Consider the following 22,242-nt stretch of genomic DNA (forward strand, 5'->3'; position numbering starts at 1 on the left):
AGGAACATTAATAAATAGAATATACAGAGTTGCTGATTTTACATGTCAAAAGCATGTTACAGACATTATCGAATTGATTGTTTCATTAAGAGGTCTGGGAATAGCTAGTTTAAAAATTAATTGACTATAATGTTTCCAGCTGGGATTTTCAAAAGAGCGTAGGGGATTTCAATCTGCAAGTCACACTGAGGTTCTGGGACAGACTCTGATTTCTGAATTCCTGAGGGTCCTTCAGAAATCACAACCTCAGGAGTTCATCAAGGGAAAAGTAGTCAGCAATGGAAGAAGCAATAAAGAGTATATGTTGCTAGGAAAGCCATAGCGTTAAGTTTATCAGGACAGCGTGCGTGTAGCCAAGAGGTTTAGTTTCCCTGGGCAGCTGCCAGTCCAAACTGCCTCTCATCTTTTAGCATGTGGCCTTGTGCTTCTAAGAACTTCTTCCTGCCAAGCGTGCAAGCGCAGGAGCCATAGGGAGCTTCCACTGGAACCAGAACCTGAGGGGGATGAGCACAAACACAGAGGTCATTTCTGAGGTAGGGACGTGCCAGCACCGTCACAGCAGCAACTGCAGCTATTCTTCCCTTCCCTTATGAATATCAATGGTAGACTTTGCTTTTATCTCAAGTGAAAGTAGATCTATAATGTCCACCTGAAAGAGGGCATGGGTAGGACAGGATGGCAGCAGAATCACAAGACTTAGGGAGGAAATAACCCAGTTCCTCTCTGTCACATGTGGATAACATAACAGATTTTCAGCTGGAGCTGGCTGTCAGCTACGTCAGCTGTGGAGAGAAGAGCAAATATATCTCATCCCCTACATCTCTCACCCTCTGCTTAATTCTAGGCTTGTACCTTGTCCACTGCTGGACCAATCTGCTTTGGCTCCTGATGGCTACAGAAACATCCCTTCGCTGCTCCCTTAGAGTGTTGATCTTCTGTCACCTGGAGTTAGCCTACAGCCTAGCTAACCTTGTAACCCTGCTGCACCGAGGATGCTCCCTGGCCTCAGCGGTGCTGCCAGCACAGCAGAAAGAAGAGCCACAGCGGGATAGCTTTTCACACCACCTGGCTATGCGAAAGGATGCCGTGACACATTCTGCTTGGTTAAATGCACAGCTTGACATTATCACTAAAAGTCAAATTCAGTGGAGAAAACAGAAATGATTTTTCAGAGGTAGTCTCTGTTACAGATCCCTTTGATCTCTGAAGTGTTCCACTGTGCCGCTTTAGCTTTTATCAACAACACAAGAAGGCAATTATCTTTCTTCTGTAATCGGGGTAAATCTGTTTTAGAGGTAAGGTGGAGCTTTCACTGGGGCTGGGGGAGAAAGTTTGCTCCCTTTAACTCTGTTCTGTGTAGAACTGTGGCTATGCTTTGAGGCTGAGTATTTCTCAAGAGCCCAGGCAAGTTGTGTTTGGAGCATTTACTTACTTCTTTGTCATTGACCAAGCCTAGATTCTTCATGTCTACGACATTATAAAAAGTGTTGTTCAAGATGACTTCTATGACCTGTACCTGAAACCATGAAAATGAATGAGACAATGAATTAGGGCACCTTCTCACCAACAGCCTGGCAATCTTTCACTCACTGTAAAGAAAAGCAGCGCAACCCCCCCGTATGTGCAGTTGATAAAATGCAATCTATTGAACATGTAGACAATGTTGTGGCACCCATTTCACCTTTACTCATGTCCTGCCAAGCACTGAGTGATATTCTCCCCCATTGCATTCACAGCTGGGGAGCAGCATATGAACTTCAGTGTGTTTGTATTTTTTTCAGACCATCTAGCTGTACCACCAAAGAGTTTCCAGTCTTACTCAGAACTGTCAGTGGAAATAATAGGCTCATTTTGGTCTTCTCAGTGGTCTGATTAACATTCACTGTTGTTTTAAGTAAAACATCACCAGGAGGAAAGAAGATACCTGTGACACTTTGGAAAGGACGAGCATCTGGATAGTGTTAACAGTCTTCTGGTAAGAGGGTGAATATTCCCCACAGTCGGGTGGCCCAGAAAAGGCTTCAAGGATACATTCACGGATTTTGTTCCTAGAAGTAACACAGGTTCTTACAAAATCTTGTATCAGTTGTCTCTATCTAGATCCTGAATGTCTTACTGTGGGGTCTTTTTTTAAAAATTTTCTCTGTCTTTTCTGGCAAATACATAGCACATGGGATTTTGTGGAAAAGCAATTTCTTTGTCCTGTCACCTCCAAATTCCACCCCCTCAGCTCTATAATTCACAAATAGGTGTTTTGCTAAAAGTATTTAACAAATTAGTTGTTAGGTTATTCTCCTAAAGTGTTCTGTACCGAACACTGAACTGTCCATTTAAATACTGTCCATCGAGGCACATCAGAGGAGAGGCACGCCTCTTGCCCCTGGTACCAAGGGCTTAGCGCCGCCACTGAGATCTGTGAGAGCGGCTGGTCACAGCAATGGCAGATCTGGCCCTTACACCTGCTGTATTCTATAGAGGGACTTCGGGATCATAATTAGGTAATAAATATTATTTGATTTGATGTATACCATATGCAATCAAATTCAAGATCTCTGCATTCGCCGTATGACCACTTGCAGAAGAGCTCTCCACACAAAATCCTGTCATTCCTTTCAGGAAGTGTGGTGTGTTCATTCTTATAGAAGCCTTCGAATCCAGACTGTGTTGTCTTCATAAGTTTCAGATCTTTAATTCCAGCAAAAACAACCAGAGGACCTGTGATCCAAAAAGACAAGACAGTATGAGCTCCTTTTCAGGCAGCGAGAGAGAAGCCTCTGGAGCGCACTCACGGTGACAGCTCCAGAGCCGTGAAGGGGCCTCTCCAGGACTCACTTGTGTGCTTCTGTTGCAAGCCTACCTACTTTTAAAAATTATTTTCTGCACACTGATGTTAGCAAGAAGGTAAGAAACAAGACAAACTACTGAAATTGGAGCTCAATCTAGAAAGCAGAGAATCCCATCAAGCAACCCGCAGTCAAGGAGAGGTAAGGCCACCCTTTATCTCACCTCCTTGGAGCTGGGACATGCGCCGGGTTGGCTCTCACTGATGTCAGTTCAGGGGCTACTAATTGCTCTAAAGGGAAATGAAACAGGCTACTAAGGCTGTGGAGTACAGGAGAGGTGAGGTGAGCCTTTTCTAACAATGTAGATGAGTGTAGAAACTCTTTGTACAAAGACTTGAGCCTCAGTCAGAAATTCGCTTTACATACCCAGCCTGTTGTGAGTTTTGCATCCAGAAGACCGAGAGGGCAAGGAGCCAATGCAAATCCTTGAAGTTCAGCTAATTAGCAGGAACTGGCACTGATACAGATGCCGCCCACAGGTTCAAACTGACAGTGTTTTTGCTCTTAGCCACTATTTATAAAACGTGCTGTTGTAGATCTCTGCTGCATGGGTGGATTGTCACCTTCTAAAGACTAAACGGTTGTGTCCTGAACTTTTTCTTCTGACAAACCTTTCAGATGGCAGCTAAACGATTTCAAGCGGTCAGTCATTTAGAGCACACCAAACTGGTAACTGAAAATTTCACGGACCAGAGCTGCCAAAAAAGGAGATTCAGAAAAGAGAAACTTTATGGTGTGCAGGCTTATCCAGAGCATGTACGGACAGTCAGTGGCTGAAGCCCATGCTGCTGTTTCTGTGCTGCCCTTGGTGCTCACACTAACCAGTTCAAAATTAATCCTTTAATACGTCTGAGACATAGTAATCCTGCCTTTGACTGGGAAGACTGACAGACTTTGACTTTAAATTCTGTCTTTGCAGGAATTTGTACTGGAAATAATTCCACTGTGATGGATATTTCTAAATGAGATGATTGTTTAGAGGTTTGGTTTTTTTAAACTGTTTTGTCACTGGAAATTATCAAAACTGCATTTTGTCTATTTCTTCTCTTGTTTACACTCATTGTTTTTGAAGGAGTCCAAAGAGGTGTATGGGCTACATCCCACTATTATTTAGAATCATAGAATCTATCATAGAATAGAATCACAGAATGTCCTGAGTTGGAAGGGACCCACAAGGATCATCGAGTCCAACTCCCGTCCCTGCACAGGACAGCCCCAAATTCACACCGTGTCTCTGAGGGCGTTGGCCAAGTGCTTCCTGAATATCGCCAGGCTGGTGCCGTGATGCCTCCCTGGGGAGCCTGTTCCAGGGCTCCACCACCCTCTGGGGGAAGAACCTTTCCCTAATACCCAACCTAACCCTCCCCTGGCCCATCTCCCTGCCATTCCCTCGGGTCCTGGCGTTGGTCACCAGAGAGAAGAGATCAGTGCCTGCCCCTCCTCCTCCCCTTGGGAGGGAGCTGCAGAGCGCCAGAGGGCTGCCCTCAGCCTCCTCTGCTCCAGGCTGAACAAACCAAGTGACTTTAGCCACTCCTCATACCTTTTCCCCTCTAAACCCTTCACCAACTTCGTGACCCTCCTCTGGACACTCTCCAGTACCTTTATACCCTTAATGTCCTGCGGCGCCCCAAACTGCACCCAGCACTCGGGGTGAGGCTGCCCCAGCGCGGAGCAGAGCAGGACAATCCCCCCCTCGCCCGGCTGTGATGCAGGGCTCGATGCCCCCAGGGCACGGTTGGCCCCCTGGGCTGCCAGGGCACGCTGGTGGCTCGTGGTCAACTTGCCGTCCACCAGAACCCCCAGGTCCCTCTGCAGAGCTGCTCCCCAGCCTCCCGTTCCCCAGGCTGTCTGTGCGTCCAGGGTTGCCGCGCCCCAGGTGCAAAATCCGGCACCTGCCCTTGTTAAACTTTACATGGTTAGTGATTGCCCAGCGCTCTGGTTTGTCTAGATCTCTCTGCAGGGCTTCTCTGCCCTCTACAGTGTCAGCAACTCCTCCCAATTTTGTGTTGTCAGCAAACCTAGTTAGTATTCATTCCTTCCAGTCCTGCATCTAAGTCATTTATGAAGACATTAAAGAGTACTGGCCGCCAGCCCGATGTAGCTCCAGTTACTATAACCCTTTGAGCCCGACCCATCAGCCAGTTGCTCACCCACTGCATTCCGTGTCTATCCAGCTGTATGATGGGCATTTTGTCCAGGGGGATACTGTGAGAGACACTATCGAAAGCTTCACTGAAATCCAAAAAGATTACGCTGACTGGCTTCCCTTGGTCAGCTGGGTGGGTAACCTTGTCATAGAGGAAATCAAGTTTGTTAGGCAGGACTTTCCCCTCGTGAACCCCTGCTGGCTGGGACCAGTGACTGCGTTGCCTTTCAGGTGGTTTTCGATAGCTCCCAGAATAATCTTCTCCACAGTTTTTCCAGGCACAGAAGTGACACTGAGAGGCCTGTAGTTACCGGGGTCATCCCTGTTGCCTTTGAAGATCGGGATAACGTTTACCAGATTCCAGTTGACTGGGACCTCTCCAGATTCCCAAGAGCATTAAGAAAATAATTGAGAGAGGTCTTGTTGTGACAGCAGCCAGCTCTTTAAGTACCCTTGGATGAATCTCATCAGGCCCCATTGACTTATAGGCATCCAGCTGGAGCAGCGTGTCCTGCACAAGTTCGGGGTTGATTGGGAGTTTATCATTCCCACAGTAATGGTTCACTATTCCAGGGCTCTGGGGGTCCCAGAGCACATCATCGGTGTTGAAGACTGAGGCAAAGAAAGCATTAAACATCTCTGCTTCTATGTCCCTGTTTGTGAGGTGACCATGCTCATCAGGTAACAGGCCAAGGTTATTTCTGGCCTGCCTTTTGCTATTAACATATTTTTAAAAGCCCTTTTTATTGTCCTTCACAGTCCTGGCCAGTTTCAACTCCAACTGAGCTTTGGCCACATGACTTTCCTCCATACAGTGGCAAACAGTATCTCTAAAGTCCTCCCATGTCGCCTGACCTTGCGTCCACTGGCCATATACTTTTTTTTCACCTTATTTCTAGAATATCCCTGCTCAGCCAAGCTGGCCTCTTGCCTCACCTGCTTGACTCCCTACATTTTGGAATTGCCTGCTCCTGTGCTCTTAGGAAGTGGTACTTAAAAAGCGACCAGCACTGATGGACCCCAGCACCTTCAAATGCTTCTCCCCAGGGGACCTTACTAAGCAGTTCCCTGAGCAACCTGAAGTTTGCTCTCCTCATGTCCAGACTTGAGGTCTTGCTGGCAGCTTTCCTTCTGTTACCACAGATTTTAAACTTGACTGCTTCATGGTTGCTGTGGCCAAGGCGGCAACCAATTGCCATTTCACCCGCGAGACCCTTTCCATTAATAAGCAACAAATCGAGGAAGGCGCCCTTCCTGGTCGGTTCCCTTGGTACCTGTACCAAGAAGTTATCGTCCAGAAGATTTAGGAATCTTCTGGACCTGTTTGTCCCAGCTGTGTGGTATTCCCAGTTGACATCTGGCAAGTTGAAGTCCCCCATAAGGACAAGGGCAGATGACTTAGAGGTATCCCTTAGTTCCTTAAAGAATAACTCATCAGTGTCATTTACTAAAGCTTAAAAAAAAAAAAAGAAAAAATCTAAAGAAGAGACTGTCCCTGGACAGGGTATTCTGGGGATTGTTCAGGTCTTGGTGAATTCATTGCTTGGGTATAAGGTTGTAAAGCACAGGTATTCATGTAATGCAGATGCTATCAGTGAACCTGGAGATATATTTATCTCATATTCAAATACCTAGCCTTGTCTGAAGGAGCTCCCTGCAATGAATGACTTGCTGAGTGGCTGCCTGGCTGTGTAGCAATCGACCTGAAACTCGCCCTGGAGAATGTAATGCCTAGGCAAAGTTTTCGAGGTGAACAGCCTGTGTGGTGCTTTCACTATGTTTTGTACTTGTGCTGTCTTCAGTTGTCCAATGTTGACTCTGTTAAGTTACTTATGATGTTTTCAGTTTCCAAAAAACTCTTATCAGCCTTTTATCAGACCCTATAATGGCAAAAATAAGCCTATAATTCTATTAAGCCTCACTAGGTTTCTTTTAACGATGAGAAAAGTGTTAAAAGATAGGATTAACTGAGAAATAAATTCCTGTGTCTGGCTGATAGTGCATAGGAGGATGCTAAAGATAGCGAAGGTTCTCTTACAGGAAAAATAAAAGGGATTTGAAAAATCTTCTCTTTGGTTATTGTTCACCTAGGCAGGGAATCCTAAAGAAAGAGCTTAGGGGTTACATGAAGGGAAGACTAAGAGGGAAAGGCAGTTTCATCAGTAAGCCTTAAAGGCTTTTTGTTTGCGTAGAACCTGAAATTGCAGCGTTTCACGCTGATGAAATTTCAAGGTGATGAAAAATTCATTTCAATCCGTCCATTAAAAGCAGAGGCCTTTCAAGAAGGCATACACTCTTTTTCTTTCATTTATTTTTAAATTCAGGTTTCTTTCTTAACATTTTCCAGAAACCTCAGTACTATTGAGGCTGCCAAAAATAGAGCAGTAGTTAACATTACTAGGAACATTAAAAAGGATTAGGCTAAGAGGCGCTGGGGACTTGTACGGGCTCTCTTTGCTTGCAGCGGGAGCACAGGGACAACGCTCAGATGAGCCTTTCAGCACCTGCGTGTGGTCTGCAGGTGAAACCGGTCTTGCCACCGGTCCGAATGCTGACACGTTAGGGAAATCAGGAGAGAGGGCAGGATGGGAAATAGTTCTAAGTTACATTAGGAAAGTAAGAGATAGATACTGAACTAATGCCTAAAACCTCTAAACCCACTGTGTGAAATAATGTACTGGTTGGAGCTCGGTTCCCAGGAGTCTGAGATGGATTAAATGAAACACCAACACAGTGAGATCGAACTTACGCGCTTGTTGTGAGTCATGGCAAGAAGAGATAATTTTTACACTCCCTTTGGTTTGCCAATTTACGGAGAGACAGTTGAGCTTGAAAGCCTATGTGCTGTAAGTATCCCAAAACTCTTAGTGAAGCCAAAGGGTGCTTTGTTTACACATGGCGGGCAAAAATAGTAAGCACGCTCTGAAGTATTTTCATGTGAAAAATTGTTTGCAGGTAGCCCTGAGCACTCACGATGCTCGAGCCAGCCTGACTGGCAGCAACGATGGTGCATCTTTTTTACAAATAAAACCAAGGCATGTCAACGGGGTTTTGAAAATAACTGCCAGCCAGGCAACTGGCCAACAGCAATGTGGTTTCATGATACATTCTTTATAGGGTAATGATAATAGTGAAACTGCAGAATTTAGTATAATGTGAAAAAGTGAGCAGACTGTTCTCAGAAGGCTGTTAAATCCTGTGACAATACGTAGCAGATCTGTTGTATGTGCTGTTGTAACCGGTGTATGCTTAGGATATACGTACAAATGTGAGCTACGTTAGTTCTTCAGCCATGTCTCAGATCAAGGAGCGCACAATTAGACCATAAATTGTTCTAGACCTCTGGAGAGGTTTGGCTATGCTGTCAGCCCTGTAAGACCTCTCGCTGTCTCTAAAGCCATCTTCATCTCTCATCAGCGGCAATATTTACAGAGAAGTAGGAGAAGCTGCAAATTCTTTTCTCACCATTTCGGCACTGCTCGGCTTCACAAAAGCGGATCCCATCAGGAACGCATATGAACGCGTGGACGTGGGGAACGCCATTCTGCAATTTAGAGCAGACATATAAGTAAAAGTGCAGTAAACAACGCCGTAACATGAAGAGAGGAGCTAAGAGTGTGACAAATGGCTCCAGTGTAAACAAACGGAATGTTTTAGCATTTTACATACCTCATGTAGACGTTGCCATGGCACCTCCTGAACGTAGGTTTTGACGTATGCCACTTGGCAAAATGTTGTCATGAAGTGTTTGCAGATATCTATAGCAAATTGTTCTAAAGTTGGGATCTAAGACAGCAAACAGTATTATTAGAAAGAAGCAGTTACCTCGTGTGCAAAAGTAGGTCATTCTGATTGTTGTAAATATTTGGGAAGGATCAATGTTGTTAAAAAATACAGCTTTCTCTCATTTTCTGGTTTTGCGCACTGCCTAGTCGCTCCATCAGCTTGCAACGGACGCGGCAAATAGCACCTACAGAGTCACATCAAAAACCTCCCATTCGTGGTCCCGAGCTGCAGTCCTGGGACTGAGAGAAGCTGCTACAGAAGCCTTCCGCTTTGAGGATATAATGCCGAAATAATCGTAGCGATATTCTGATCAAGCTTTACAGGCTAAAGATGGGATTTCACCACTGAGACAGAGAATCTGCGCTACAGATTGTCATTATGACGGACGCAGTTGAGGGAGGCAAGAGCACAGTCAGCAGAATTAAGAGAAGTCTCACATACTTTGACACCTTCTGTTTAAAAGTGCTATATAGGAATAATGCAGTATTGTGTGCTATTAAATGTTTTAAAAGATGGACCTTATGTGACAAATCTACAAATAATATTGCTAGCGCTGTGGGGATAAAAGGCTTTGGAAAACTAAGGAGGAGTCTGCAGGATAAGCACTGCAGGAGAAGAAATTCTCTCCCAAATCACTGAAGGTGACTTTAGTGCTGATCTGACATGCCGATGGGGGGAGAGATCCTTTTCATGTGTTTTGAAAATGAAAAGTTAGTATAACAAACACTCCTAAATGAAGTCACAAGGAACAGCAAGGGTAGTTGAACAATAAAAAATACCCCATTTTTTTTGGCCAACACAAGGACAATATTCTTTATGGTGTCGGTAGGTATCACAAGAGAGTTGTTTCCGTCCAGGTACTCTTGAGCAGAAGTCAGCCGGAGATGCGTGCACACTTCCACTTCTTTAACAAAGTGCTTCTTCCCTTCTCTATGAAGGCGAAGGAACTTAATGGTGTTCTTGCCATATTCGCAGTTGAGGACTTCTATATCCTTGATCTGCAGAGAAAATATGTGACAGTTGTAAAGGAACTCGGTGGAAGCCTGAGTTATGCTCAGTCAATGAAACATAAATAATGTTTATGGCCTTTATTTCTGTGGTCACCTGTGTTGAAAATATAAATTGTAAAGTCCTGATGGGAAGAAAAAAATGCTTTAGGAAGATATTACTACGTTAGTAGCAGCTGTGATAGAATTTTAAGATTTTATGGGAGGCAGATAATTTGAGTAACAGTGAAATAGTTTCTCTTCTTTGTCATCTTTGGATTAGTCCTGACTATACAGACCTTCTCTGAGCCTTCCCTCCACCATCTCCTTCTGAAGCCAGAGCGTCCCGGTCATTCAGTCACCGCAGGTACAGCCGTGCAGAGGGCAGGCAGCCTTCACCCCCGCGCCCTCCGCAGTCACCGCGCCGGGGCTGGCTCTGCCAGGCTGGGCTGCGCCTCTCAGGTACAACTTCTGATTTTCCCTGGCACCAAGAACCGACTTTCACCATCTCCTGCCCCTCTGGCTCCCACCTCTCACAACCGCTGTCGGGCTCCGCATGTGCCATCGATGCGCTGAGCCCTCTCCGGTTTCACGCAGAAGCTGGCAAAACACGGTCAGCATCCTGCACGGCAGAGCCCCCCACCCTGCACGGCAGAGCCCCCCACCCTGCACGGCAGAGCCCAGTGAGCACCCTGCATCCCCAGGGCTGCCCCCGGCAGGCACACAGGGGGCACGGGGTCGTGCTGCTCCGAGGCCGAGTGGAAGCAGAGACTATCAAAGCAATTCTCCCGCCGGGGTGGGAAGGTTGCTTTGTAAGCAGGCAGAAGTCCCAAACAGAAAATGGAAACAGCTGTCGTGTTCTTGGCATGCTGTGTTTTATTAACCCCTCTAAGCATGTTGCAGTTCCCGAGAGCAAGAAGGAAAGACGGCCTGAGCTGGGCTGGTTGAAAGCATTTCCTCACAACTGTGGTACAGTTCTGATTGCCCGCAAGAGGCATCAGGAGTGAGTCTGATCAGCAAAATTCAGATCTTGATCCACACCTCCAAAATCCTGGCTGTCTGGGATCATTGGATTTGTTTGCGCTAACCCCTGTTCAGTGTTACCCTGCTTCTGTCAAAGGCACGCACCCCATTTACGCATCTACTGCAGCGTTGGAGAGGCTGTATAGAAAGGAGACAAAATGCTGTGAAGGTTGCGAGGATTTCTGTTACGCTAAAACATCCAGAGCGTCTTGCACTAGACTTTCCCTGAGGCTGAAGTATCCCGTACTTGCTATCAACATCTTTTAATGTAAATCAGCACCTTTTAATGTAAGCATAATGAGGAGGGAGAAAGAATGTTTTACACGCCAAAATATAAATTGGAGCTTTTTTTTGTGCGAGTTGCTAAAAGATTATCAGATGTAAAATTGCTCGATTCAGACGTGTTCATTCCTAAGAGAAATGCTAACGCACTTAAAAGATAATTTTTAAAAATTAATTAATTGTAAGTAAATTGCTGTGGCTCAGAGATCAGAGCGTTTGCTCTGACTGTCAGTCCCCGCGGGCTCAATCCCCCCTGACAAACGGGGGCCCCCGCTGCTGGAGCCAGAACCGGGCTCCACCAGAAACCCTGTGCGCAGCAGCGGCGCGCTGCCTGTGCTCGCTACAAGGGCTGGAGGGAGAAGTAGTGAGAAGGAAATGATTTTTTTTTTTTTTTCAGTTGTAAAAAAAAATAGTACTTTGGTCATGCAGTACTAAAAAGAAAACAAAAAGGGCTTCGGTATCTGCAGGTTTGGTTTGGTTTTTTTTTTTAAGCAGAATACATGAAATATTTCAAATAGTGAAAATGCTACCTCCTGAAATACAAAGGTAAGTGTTCTCAGAAGCACGGCAATTGTCATTTTGCCATTTTGTTGCCCAAAGAAACCCTGCGCAGTTTCCAGCGGGGCGCTGGCCCCAGTGCCGACAGCTCTCCCTGCCGCGGGAGCCCGGCTTCCCGGGCTGGCTCTGCCGTCCCGGGCAGCTGCCCGGCGTGTGCGTACGGCATCACGCAGCAGGAGCTGACAGCTCATGAAACACCACTTCTCCTTTCAGAACCTGCTGAGCGCTCGCCCAGCGCGGCTGAGAAACCAAGATGCCTGCGGGACCTGCATGGTGTTACCCTGCTCTGCTATTGCTTCTCTCCTCCGCGCCCCTGTGGGCAGCTGAGATTTCCTGCAGGAATGAAGACGGGGAGGCAGTTGATTGGTAAGTAAATACCGCACTGGGGTGAAACACTGGGTGAGTAAATAACGCTTGCGATTAAACTGCGTGAAGTAGGTGGATCACTGAGAAGTAATGCATAGCAATCACTGGTTTAATCCTGTTTGCCTGTGAGTAGTAGCTGAATTTTGCATTTGGAAGACCTAGGGTAAGTTATTGAAATGTGATTTCATTTCACTTGAAGCAACCACCCTACTGTGTTATGACTAACTGAAAAATAATCACCGGTTTACACAGCGTTCATGTCTCATCATCAAAGGGAGTGTACCCTGTGTTGGGGTGCCAAGGCTGTGCTCGCCGGCGGCAGCCCCGGGGGCGCCCGGGCCGGGGCTCCAGCAAGCGGCCCGTTTGGCTGAGGACACTGAGCCGAGTCGGGAAAGCGTCCGTATCTCGCCCTTAGCCTGCTCGCTCGTACCCCGACGGCAGCGCGGTGGGACTTGTCTCCTCGCTGCCGTCGCCGAGGGGGAGCGGAGGCCCCGGGGAGGGATGCGGGAGAGGCGCGGGGCGGGGGCGGCGTGGGAAAGCGCCGCCTGCGCCGGTGACTGGGGGGAAGAGGTCGTTCCCCGCCGCCCGGGCTGCCGGCGCGTTAGAGCTGGTACCATCCCACTGCCAGCAGCGAGCCTGAGTTCGGGTATTAAATGATTAATTGGATTAATGCGCTTTGAAGATGAAAGACGGAAAATATAATGACAGAATATCCAACCCAGGTTTAAAAAGTGAAATGAGGGCTCTTAAAAAAGAGCGCAGAAGCCTCTTAGAGATAAATATCAACCGATTTTAAAAGTGTGTTTTTCTTACGGAACAATGATTAGTTTGGATACAAGTGATAAAGAAGTAGGTGCTATTCTTGCACGTCCCTTCCCTTGCACACAGAGCTAACTGCAGGGAAGGCAGGGGCTCCTCACGCCGCAGGCAGGGTGCTCGAGCAGGGACATAAAGCCGGCTTTGCCCTCTGTTCGCGTAGCATCAAACGTATGCGGGTCCGATCCATCCCCGTGACTTGTCACCCTTGCCGAGGCCCTTCTGGATGATGTGAGTTTTTCAGGAATCACGCTCTCGGTTGGTGGAGCTACCCAGCCTGAAGGTACGAGGGATTTAATTTCTCCACAAACTGCAACTGTTCCTTGCAGAATGAGTCTGTGTGTGCTAAAGCTAGAAAAACAACCCAGACCAAAATCCAAAGGAACAAACAAAAAAGAACCAAACCAAAACCCCATTTACCATCCCTTTCTTAAATGAACACAATTTTTGTATCCAAATTCTCTGAGAAATTCTTTGAAAGCTGTGACTAGGAGTAAGTCACCTGTGCCGCCACGCGTGTGAACACCAGCGACGTGGGGCCCGTTCCGGATGGGAGCAGGGGGGTCTGCACAGGTAAAACCATGTTCTCTTATGCCAAGGTTAGCAGGGAGGACTTGGGGGATTTCTTCTACAATGTGCTGTAATCAAATGAAAGAGAAACTTGCCCATCTGCAGGGTGAGCCCAGTTTATCAACAAGAAATAGTCAACGTTTGGCTGATTGTGGATTTGGTTGCTACGAAGCTGATAGGAGAAGCAGAACTGAAACTACCAAGAAAAGCTTCCTCTTAACCAAAAGATGTCAATGCCCTTTCAAACAAACACAGCACGGCAGGTTTTATGTTCGGTTAGCAAGAGCTTTATGTGAGCTCCTACTATTCAGTGGGTCCATCCTGCAATATTCCATAATTACTCATTATTAGTACTCACGCACCCTTTCATTTGCCACTAAGCCGGAGGAATGACTCGCCTTATCTGACCTGATCCCCCCTGCGCTCCCCAGCTGTGCCTGCAGTTCCTACCCACACACGGTGCCCGGGCTGGCACAAGCCCCCGCCGTGTTTTCATTCCACTCCGGAGCTCACCCGCCAGCTTCCCTGCACCTCGCGCAGGGGCTGCCGGAGCAAACGGCCACAGGATCGGCTTCTGTGGGAAGCTTTTCATACAAACAGAAGCCAAAACTCTGCTTTCTGAGAAGTGCTGAGTCAAGGACCGAAGCCACAGAGGCACGTCGTTTGGGAGCTTTGTGGGAGGGCGCGGATGGGGAAGAAGTAAAGATGTGATTAAGAAGTAAAGACATGATTATTTGTAGTAAGTTTGTGTTCAGTCACAAGCAAACAATGTGACAATGCTAATCGGGTATAAGCAGATTTGCTTCTCCTTGCTTCTCAGGAAAGGAACTTTTAGTCTTCTCCCACAAATGCCTAAGCTCTTGGGAAACTTCCTGTGCACAAATAGCAGTGAAGACTTTTATACAGCTTTAATTGCTAGTACACTCAGCTGGCTTTCTGGAAAGGGCCAAAATACGTATCCACTGGGAATTGGCAAGCAATTTGCTGATAGCTCAACTACCAGCGTTTCCGAAAGCACACCTGCTAATGTGTATTTGTCAGATGCAAGGCTGTGAACACCCTGAGAGCATAAATCTTCTGATACGTTTCAAAGCAGTTTGGAAAGGATCCATATACTAATTCCTGGATCGGCTCGTACTACTGTAACTAGTGCTATTCCTCTCGTTTCCAAATCTTCATTTCAAATAAAGGGGTTGTTGTGACTCCTCGTGCAGGGACAGCTCTCCCCAGCCTTGCTATATAGATCACGCCTTTCCCTTCTCTGTGATCTGTCATCGGCAACAATTTCTCTGGAGGTATTTAAGGAACATCACTCAGTCAGTGGCGGTGCAGGTGAATTACCAGGATCGCCACCGGTGTGTGTTTCTCTTCTGCCTGTACATGTACATTTCCCACAATTAAATGTTCCTCTGGCAAAATGCTCTCCTGCCACCTCTTACCTGCTTTTGGAGATGCCTTTTTTGACCAACTTGAGACTAAATCAGCTGAGCAAGGCTCACTCCTCCTGATATACTTGAAGGGTTAAGCACAGTTGGGCTGCATTTTTGGTAAATAGTATAGGATTGAAAATAACGCCACTCAGTTCTTGCTATTGACATAAGTAACAAATGACTCAAGTACAGCACTCAAAGAAAGTGGCTCAATTAATTATAATGCAATTAATCCCATGGACTTGTGCACTGGGAAAACCTACTTACTTCATCAGGGGCATTAATATGAACTGAGCCATTTACTGACAATATTGAGTACTCTACAATTTGGAAGATTTGTGTTTCTGGCTAATGGTTTGCAAATACCCAGCCTGCAGCCGTTCAGCGGAGTGCAAGTCTGTTACAAGAAGTAGGATTGGAACAACGTTATCACATGGCTTTATACTTGTTTTGTGAGTTTAATATCTATAAGTATAACATTATGCATTTTTATGATTTTAATACATAATTTTATCTATTTTATGTAAAGTTATGTTTACATAATATAAAAATGTATTGGTAAGAGGTGTCCCGGTTGACCATGAGAACGTCAGACTGAGTTTGGGACCTGAGGTTCTCTACCAGAACCAGGAGCAATAGGGATTTGGTGGCCAAACAGGGCTCCAAGCCAGGGCTACCGCAGACTCTTTCGGGGTACCAACAGCAGCCTTGCCACAGCGACGGGAGTTTGGTGCCGAATCAGCCTCCCTTGCTTGCTCAGCAGCAGAACAAATTTGTCTGCAGCAGGTACCGTGTTGCCAAACTGCGGCTGGTGCCTGCGGCCAGGTCACCTTCTCGAGGCCGAGAGGTCCACACCACACGCTGGTGGCACTGAGGCATCCCCGGAGTCACCCGTCTCTTAAATCCTCAGGTGGGAAGGAGATACCGATTTACACATTCAAACCGGATGGCTGTAAAAAAACAATTGGTCTTTGCTGTTGCAGGTTTGCTCTTTACAAGTTGCCAAAGCACGCCAAAGGAGAGATTCCCATGCTGGGGCTGGAATACATGTACATGGACGCCCTGGCTCCGCAGTGGCAGCTCGGTAAATACCTCATCAACATGACACAGGGTGCTCTGGGACAAACACTGAAGCAGCTGTATGAGATGTACAAATCCGAGGCAAGTGATATTTAATTATCATTTTGTTGGTACGCTTACTTGATATTACATGCAAATGAAATGAAAGCAGCCAAAATAAGCACGTAGAGGTATGGCCGGACCTGACCAACTAGATCTACTAAAACACATCAATGGGAGCGTCTTGAGAGCTGGGCAGATTATCTGCAGTTTTGGCTACAATTATAAATCAGCCTCGAACTTCTAATTTCTAGTCAAGCCTTTCACACACTTAAAGTATTGTCCATCAAAAAAATGAGCGTTGGTACATAATCCCTTTGGCTTCTGCTCTGCAATTCACATTGAGCAACGTCTGAAGCTGTGAAGTGGCTGTGAACTCAGACCAGGGCCAGTGGTGACTATTACAGACACTCATCCTAAGCCCTCCTATGTGCACGTGTTTCACGCTCTGTCTCAAATCCAACCTGGCTTTTGCTCTCCCCCTGCCCCAAAATCACCGTGACCGCTTCAGCAGGGATATGCTGCTTGTTAGGCCTTCCCCCGCCCCCCCACCCCACCCCCCCAGTCAGACACCTAATTTATATTTGTGTGAAGTGATTATAAAATATCACAAGATCTGCCTATAGTTATTTTTTGACCATCTAGATGGTCTTCTTGGGAGTCTGGGTGTGTCTTTGCATTCCTGCTGTGGGTTAGTGGTAGGGTGTTATTAATTTATACATAGAAGAGATTCCCAGAAGTCAATCAAATATTGGCAATCCAATCAACTGTCCTGGTCCAGGCCTCGCTGTAATCGTAGTGAACTGTTTACAAACTCAAAGCAATCAGGAGGGGAAACGTCCCAAATCCTTTGAAGTTCTCTATTCGGCGGGAATAAGGTGCAGCCATATGCAAATATTTTGCAAAAAAAGCAATAATTGCTTGTCCTTCATAAGAACACTTGTCGTGTCTATTTTCCCTCAGCAAACATTTTCACTGGATCTGGTTCCTGCATCAGAGAGAGGCACAAAAAGGGGGGGTGACACCCTGCTTGGCAAGTGAGCACCCGCTAAACCCACGCAAATTGACTTAGTGGGCATATTCGACCTCCTGAGGAAGGGCTACTGCAATGGTCGAGAGAACTTCCACTTTATATTAGCCAGGACTCTAATGCTGAGTCTTCAGGTTTATTTTACTGTAACTTCTGTGGAGACAGTGTCAGCTGAACTGGGAGGAGGATTAGGCTCGTGATGTTCGCACAGAGAAGTCCTGAATTCTTTCTCCTGCTCCCAGCAGACGTTCACTTAAATGCCTGCCTTTTACTGAATGTCGTGTTTGAGAAATGTGTGTTTTCCTGCAGAGGAACAGCATTGCATATGCGATATACAACGATGAGGTCCCCGAGTCAGACTCCGACAGTTGGAAAAAAGGACATACCAAAGGTACAGGGAGAGTCCAAGCGACTATCTTCTCCTTTCCAACGTTGTGGATAGCATCTGCTTGTCTGCCTGGCTATCTGCATATCTAAAATTCCTGCCTAAAGCAAAACTGGAGAACGATTTGCATGATGTGTGGTTTGTTGTATAGTTATATATGCTTCTGTTTTGGCTTTGCTATGCCTGTGCTGTGTTGAAGAACTCCTAGGGCTTATGGACCCCTTGTTTTCAAGAGTTGAAACTCATATTGCTCCTTTCAGCAAGTACAGACCACGTTGTCCCGAGCTTAATGGCAACAGCAGTACTAGATGTGAAGGGGAAGGCACCCTAAACATAAACTCCTCCAAACTCTCTCTCTCTGGGGCAAGTAACTGCTGCCAAGACCATGGAAGCGCTGAAGTGTGCAGTTAAAGTAAAGCAAGACTTCAGATAAGTGTAAACTTCGGTGGAGGTCTAAACGTTCCCTTGAGGAAGCAGATGGGGTTTGCCCGGCCCAACCCTGGGATGAAGACGTTCCGCAGGGCTGTATTTGCAGGCTGCAGCAACGGGGACGGCTCGGGAGCCATGCTCACGGGGAGGCATAGCCCGCCTCTGCTGCTGCCCCATGGAGGAGAATTTGGTCTGGGGAAGAGGACACTGTCCTCTGTTGACAGTCTGTTTCGCCTTACGCAGTGAATATGTGGAGGGAAGGAAACTGAGCAGTGGAGTGAGGGTCACAGCCACTAAATCATCAGGTTTTTTGAAGATAGCATTTGAGCAGAGAAAGAGAAAAGGTTTTAAAAAGTTGAGGTTTTTTGTGTTGTTTTTTTTTCAAAAGAAAAGTGACAGTTTGAGTTAGGCTATGCGGGAGAGAATTAATGCGATTTTAATACAATACTAGTGTCTCCTATAATCCATTAATCTGCTCTAGAGCCAGTTTACTGTAGACATTAACACACTGAAGTGTGGTGTCTGCAGCAGCAAATCCCCAGTAGGACACAGCTGTATCATCTCAGGTCTTTTTCCCCCCTTAATTCATTTGCAATAACTTTTCTTTGACAGGATTTCTGCTCTTGGACAAATCACAAGGCTTCTGGGTGATTCACAGTGTGCCCCTGTTCCCTCCCAGCCCTGAGGACGGTTATGGGTATCCAGCTACTGGGGAGTCCTACGGACAGACGGCCATCTGTGTAACCTTCAAATATGAGCAGTTCACAGAAATAGGTATGAAAAGCTTCTCCCTAAGAAAGCCTTTGCCCCACCGCACCTCTCAGACTGCTTTTCTGGAGGCTTTGCCTCCAAAATTGCTTGTTCTTGTCCTTCGTTGTCAACTTGGGAAGCCAAGCGGGCCTGGAAACAGCGTTCTTGGCTTCAGTTATGTTTACCCGATGATTTCCTGTGTGAATGTGGGAAATTCACTCTTCTACTCTGTCTCCACCTCCCCATGGGGACCATTGGGATAATAATAGTCACAAGTGCATATCGTGGACCCAGCCCATGCATACAAAATGCTTTGGAAATATAAGGTTAATAATTTTTAACAGTAATAGCTCATTCAGCTGCAATTGTCTGCAGTTCTAAAAATGTAAGGCAACCACTGCCTGAGCTGAAGTGGTAGCCTTGACGTGTCAGATATGTGAAGTATGGAATAAATATCACCCAGAATTTCCCCAGATACCTTTTGCCACATAAAACACCAATACTAAAAATAATTTTTAAAATTAAATCTATACCCACAAGATCCAGAACAATCTGACAGTAATATCTGGTACTGGAATCCTGAGAAGGCACTATCAAAAGGCGTTATAAGAAGTCATACTGGTATGTTCCTTAACTCTTTCACACTGTTTTTCACTCTTTTCTCAGTTCCAGGAATCAAATGGTATTACTGAAACACATAAGCTGTGCAAATGGCCAGGCTGGCCACACCCCAGAGCTATCTAAACCAGGTTCCTGTTTGTGGCAGCACATCTATGCATGTGTTTAGGGAAAGAGGACAACAAAATGAGAGGCATACAGTAATGCTTTTCCTGCTCCGTCCTCCCAGCTTCTGGTAATCTGTGGTTCAGGGATTTCCTGAGCCAGACAGACTGGAAAGTTCCTGATGGACTGGTCTTCCATGAACTCATCTAATGAGCCCATTTGTTCCCTTGCTCTTTACCATATCCATGGCAAGGGCTTCTACAGTTAAGCTGCGCACTGTACAGAAAAGAAATTTTCTTCTGGTAATTCAGTCCAGACGCTGAAAGTCAAGCTCTGTTCTCCCTAAAACCAAACTAGACCCTTTGGCAGCTCTTCTGCTTGCATTTGGCTTGGCAGCTGTAACTGACTGGAAACTACTCCTCTAAAGACGGACAGGCTTGAATTTACTGCTGTGCCATCTGAGCGCTGTGTGCTTAGAGGCTTGAAGATGAGCGTGGATGGAAGTGGCAGCGGGCTGAGACCACCCCTTAACAGTTCTGCTAAGAATAATGAGGTGTAAGTGGAAAAACCTGAGCCTAGATTCCCAGCCAGTCTACGTGCTGCAGGGCCAGTCAGAATACAATGCAATTAAACATTGTTTTGGTTTTTTGGTTGCAAAACCAAGATACTTTGACACTGAAGTCCTCCAGGAGATCGGCCATGAAGATTAAGGACTTAGGTCTCCTTTCCAAGGCCTAACTTCACTCTCTTCTTTCCTTTGCTTTAACCCATTTTAGTTCTGCATGTGTTCATTTCTTTGGGTTTCTCTCAGACCAACAGATGCTGAGTTACAATCCAGGGATCTACAGCTGTTTCATCGCTAACATCTTCCAAGCTGATCTCCCAAATCTGCAGAAGCTCTGTGCAGGGTCCAGGCTGCCCTCGGTCCCCTTTCGCCACCTCTCCAAACTCCAGTCAGCTCAGGGGGAAACCTTTCTCCACTTTGCGAAGTCGCACTTGTACATAGACGGTAAGGGAACCTGTTGCTCTTTCTATCACACATTCTCAAGCAAGTAACAAGCGATTAATATATTCTTTGACAATATTTTCTTTGAGGGGAAAAAGGAAGTTCAGCTTCAGAAAGAAATATAACAGAGGGCAGGCAAAGGTGTCCTGTCAGAATATTCTCTCAGCCCCACAAAGCAAAAAGCTGTCTGATTCTGCAGGCACCTTCTTAAGGTGTTCAATAATGGGATTTTCAGAAAATTTATTTCCTGCTCTTCAACAGTGAAAGCAATGAACAAAAATGGGATTTTAATCATCTGCTTTTTTTTTTTTTAATTATGAAGGCTTGAAATTTTATTTTCTCTTGTTTTTTTTTACCTGCCAATTGTTGGTAACAGGTTTTCCAGAAGAAGGAGAAAAAGTAGAAATGAAATTCTGAAACAAAAGTCAAAATAAGGGGAGGAGGCAAAATGCCTTCTGCCCCACTTTATGCACTGGAATGAAATGAGCCCAGTTTAGGCCATGCTTTTCAGTCCCCTCTTAAATGAAAGAATGCGAAAGACTGATTTCCCACACCCTGTGTTATTCCACAGATATCTACGTGGCCTGGGTGGCTCAGGAGCTGAAGACTGATTTGTTGGCTGAATCCTGGCAGCATTCCGGCCAAAAACTTCCCTCAAATTGCTCTCTCAGCTACTACGTCTACAACATAAACCTAATAGGGACACCACTGAATTCCACCTTTTATTCCATTAATGATCATTCCAAATGGGCTGTGTCAAGGGAATATAAAGATCAGTGGACCTGCATCGGAGACTTAAACCGAGCTGCTGAGCAAGCTTGGAGAAGCGGTGGGTTCATCTGTACGCAGAACGAACACATTTACAAAGCCTTCAGACATCTGATAGTCCACTACGAAAGTTGCGCCAATGCTTCCACGTCAATATAACGAACCATTCCTCCCAAACAGTGCGGCCCCTCGTTACACAGAAAGCATAGGAATGGTCTCTCTTAAACTATATTTTTCACCCTGAAAAATGGCCCTGAGGGTCGCCAGATGTGTCAGACCGTCACCTTGTTAGCTATGAAAGCAGACAGTTTGCAGATAAATTATGGCTGTTTTTCTCCGGGTGCTGGACCCGCAGGCTCTGTGTGCGCTGAGCCGCGCTCGGCTCTCTGCTCGGCTCTCGGCCGAGCCGCTGCTGCGCAAGGCTGCACCCAAGCACATCGCTCTGAGCAACCGCGCACAGGCATCCCCGGGGCAACTCGTGAGGATGTGGGATGGGAGGAACAACAGACGCCTCTCTCGTGAGCTAGGTTGTTGGGGCTGGGCAGTAGCAAGGGAAAAGTATCCCAAAATGCTTCAAAATCACCCCACGACCGTTATGATCAGCCACAGCATTTCTGCTCAGTTTGGGGTGAATCTCTTAAAGAGCTGACATAATTGGATACAGGCAGGGAGACGGGTAGATCTGTGGACAGGAAGGCTTAATTTTTACATGGTTAATTTTTAGAGAAGAAATGAGCTTTAAATCATTTGTAACCAATAGCTTGGGAATATTTCTAGGGCTTTTATTCACGTACAGCAATCTTGTAAACAAATAAACATGTCCAAAACATGAATAAGCAAAATAAATGACGAGCGAAAATGGTCTGTTTACAGTCTCCCTCTTCCGTCTTTATAGTTATTTGTGGTTGGTTACAATGTTTTATAGCTGCCAAAGGAAAAACGGAGACAATTAGGGGAAAAATTAAAAAGAAAAGGGAAGAAAATATTTGAAGGAAGATCTTGTTTCTCCTACGCCTTCACACTACAACAAACGTGGCTGTTAATTTCCAGTACCTCCCATCTCAGGCTTAGGAGCTGAAGTTCGCATGGACTTGCTATAAAGACAAAGCTAATTTGTAAATTCCTGATGCACTCTTGGGTTCAGATTTCAAAAGCATATCTGTATTTAATATGTTCCTAAATATTTTTATAGGGTTATATCTCACATGTATTTTTTGTTCTGAACT

General features: G+C 46.0%; 2 protein-coding genes across 3 annotated transcripts in view; one reads left to right on the forward strand and one right to left on the reverse strand.

Moving 5' to 3' along the window:
* DNASE2B (deoxyribonuclease 2 beta) overlaps window positions 1-21,877 on the forward strand; it is a 30,921-nt gene extending 9,044 nt beyond the window's left edge. Inside the window, exons 1-7 of one of the 2 annotated variants that reach the window (XM_064455414.1) lie at window positions 11,454-11,612; window positions 11,838-11,990; window positions 15,790-15,967; window positions 17,265-17,346; window positions 18,382-18,543; window positions 20,054-20,251; window positions 20,820-21,877. In XM_064455414.1, the coding sequence (XP_064311484.1) occupies window positions 11,878-11,990; window positions 15,790-15,967; window positions 17,265-17,346; window positions 18,382-18,543; window positions 20,054-20,251; window positions 20,820-21,175 (1,089 nt within the window). In that variant the 5' untranslated portion in view covers window positions 11,454-11,612; window positions 11,838-11,877 and the 3' untranslated portion in view covers window positions 21,176-21,877. Of the gene's footprint in view, window positions 1-11,453; window positions 11,613-11,837; window positions 11,991-15,789; window positions 15,968-17,264; window positions 17,347-18,381; window positions 18,544-20,053; window positions 20,252-20,819 lie in introns of those variants that run through there. The other variant, XM_064455413.1, reaches the window with a different exon arrangement.
* LOC104045270 (uricase) lies at window positions 303-10,326 on the reverse strand. The gene is made up of 8 exons (XM_064455781.1): window positions 10,261-10,326; window positions 9,555-9,818; window positions 8,659-8,775; window positions 8,455-8,533; window positions 2,529-2,715; window positions 1,925-2,048; window positions 1,433-1,516; window positions 303-494 (listed from the first exon to the last, which is right to left on the reverse strand). Exons 1-8 carry the CDS (start codon window positions 10,324-10,326, stop codon window positions 363-365), a joined length of 1,053 nt encoding a protein of 350 aa, XP_064311851.1. The 3' UTR covers window positions 303-362.
* Window positions 21,878-22,242: the final 365 nt, after the last annotated feature.

This window comes from Phalacrocorax carbo, chromosome 6, assembly GCF_963921805.1.
Source record: "Phalacrocorax carbo chromosome 6, bPhaCar2.1, whole genome shotgun sequence".
Lineage (NCBI taxonomy): Eukaryota > Metazoa > Chordata > Aves > Suliformes > Phalacrocoracidae > Phalacrocorax > Phalacrocorax carbo.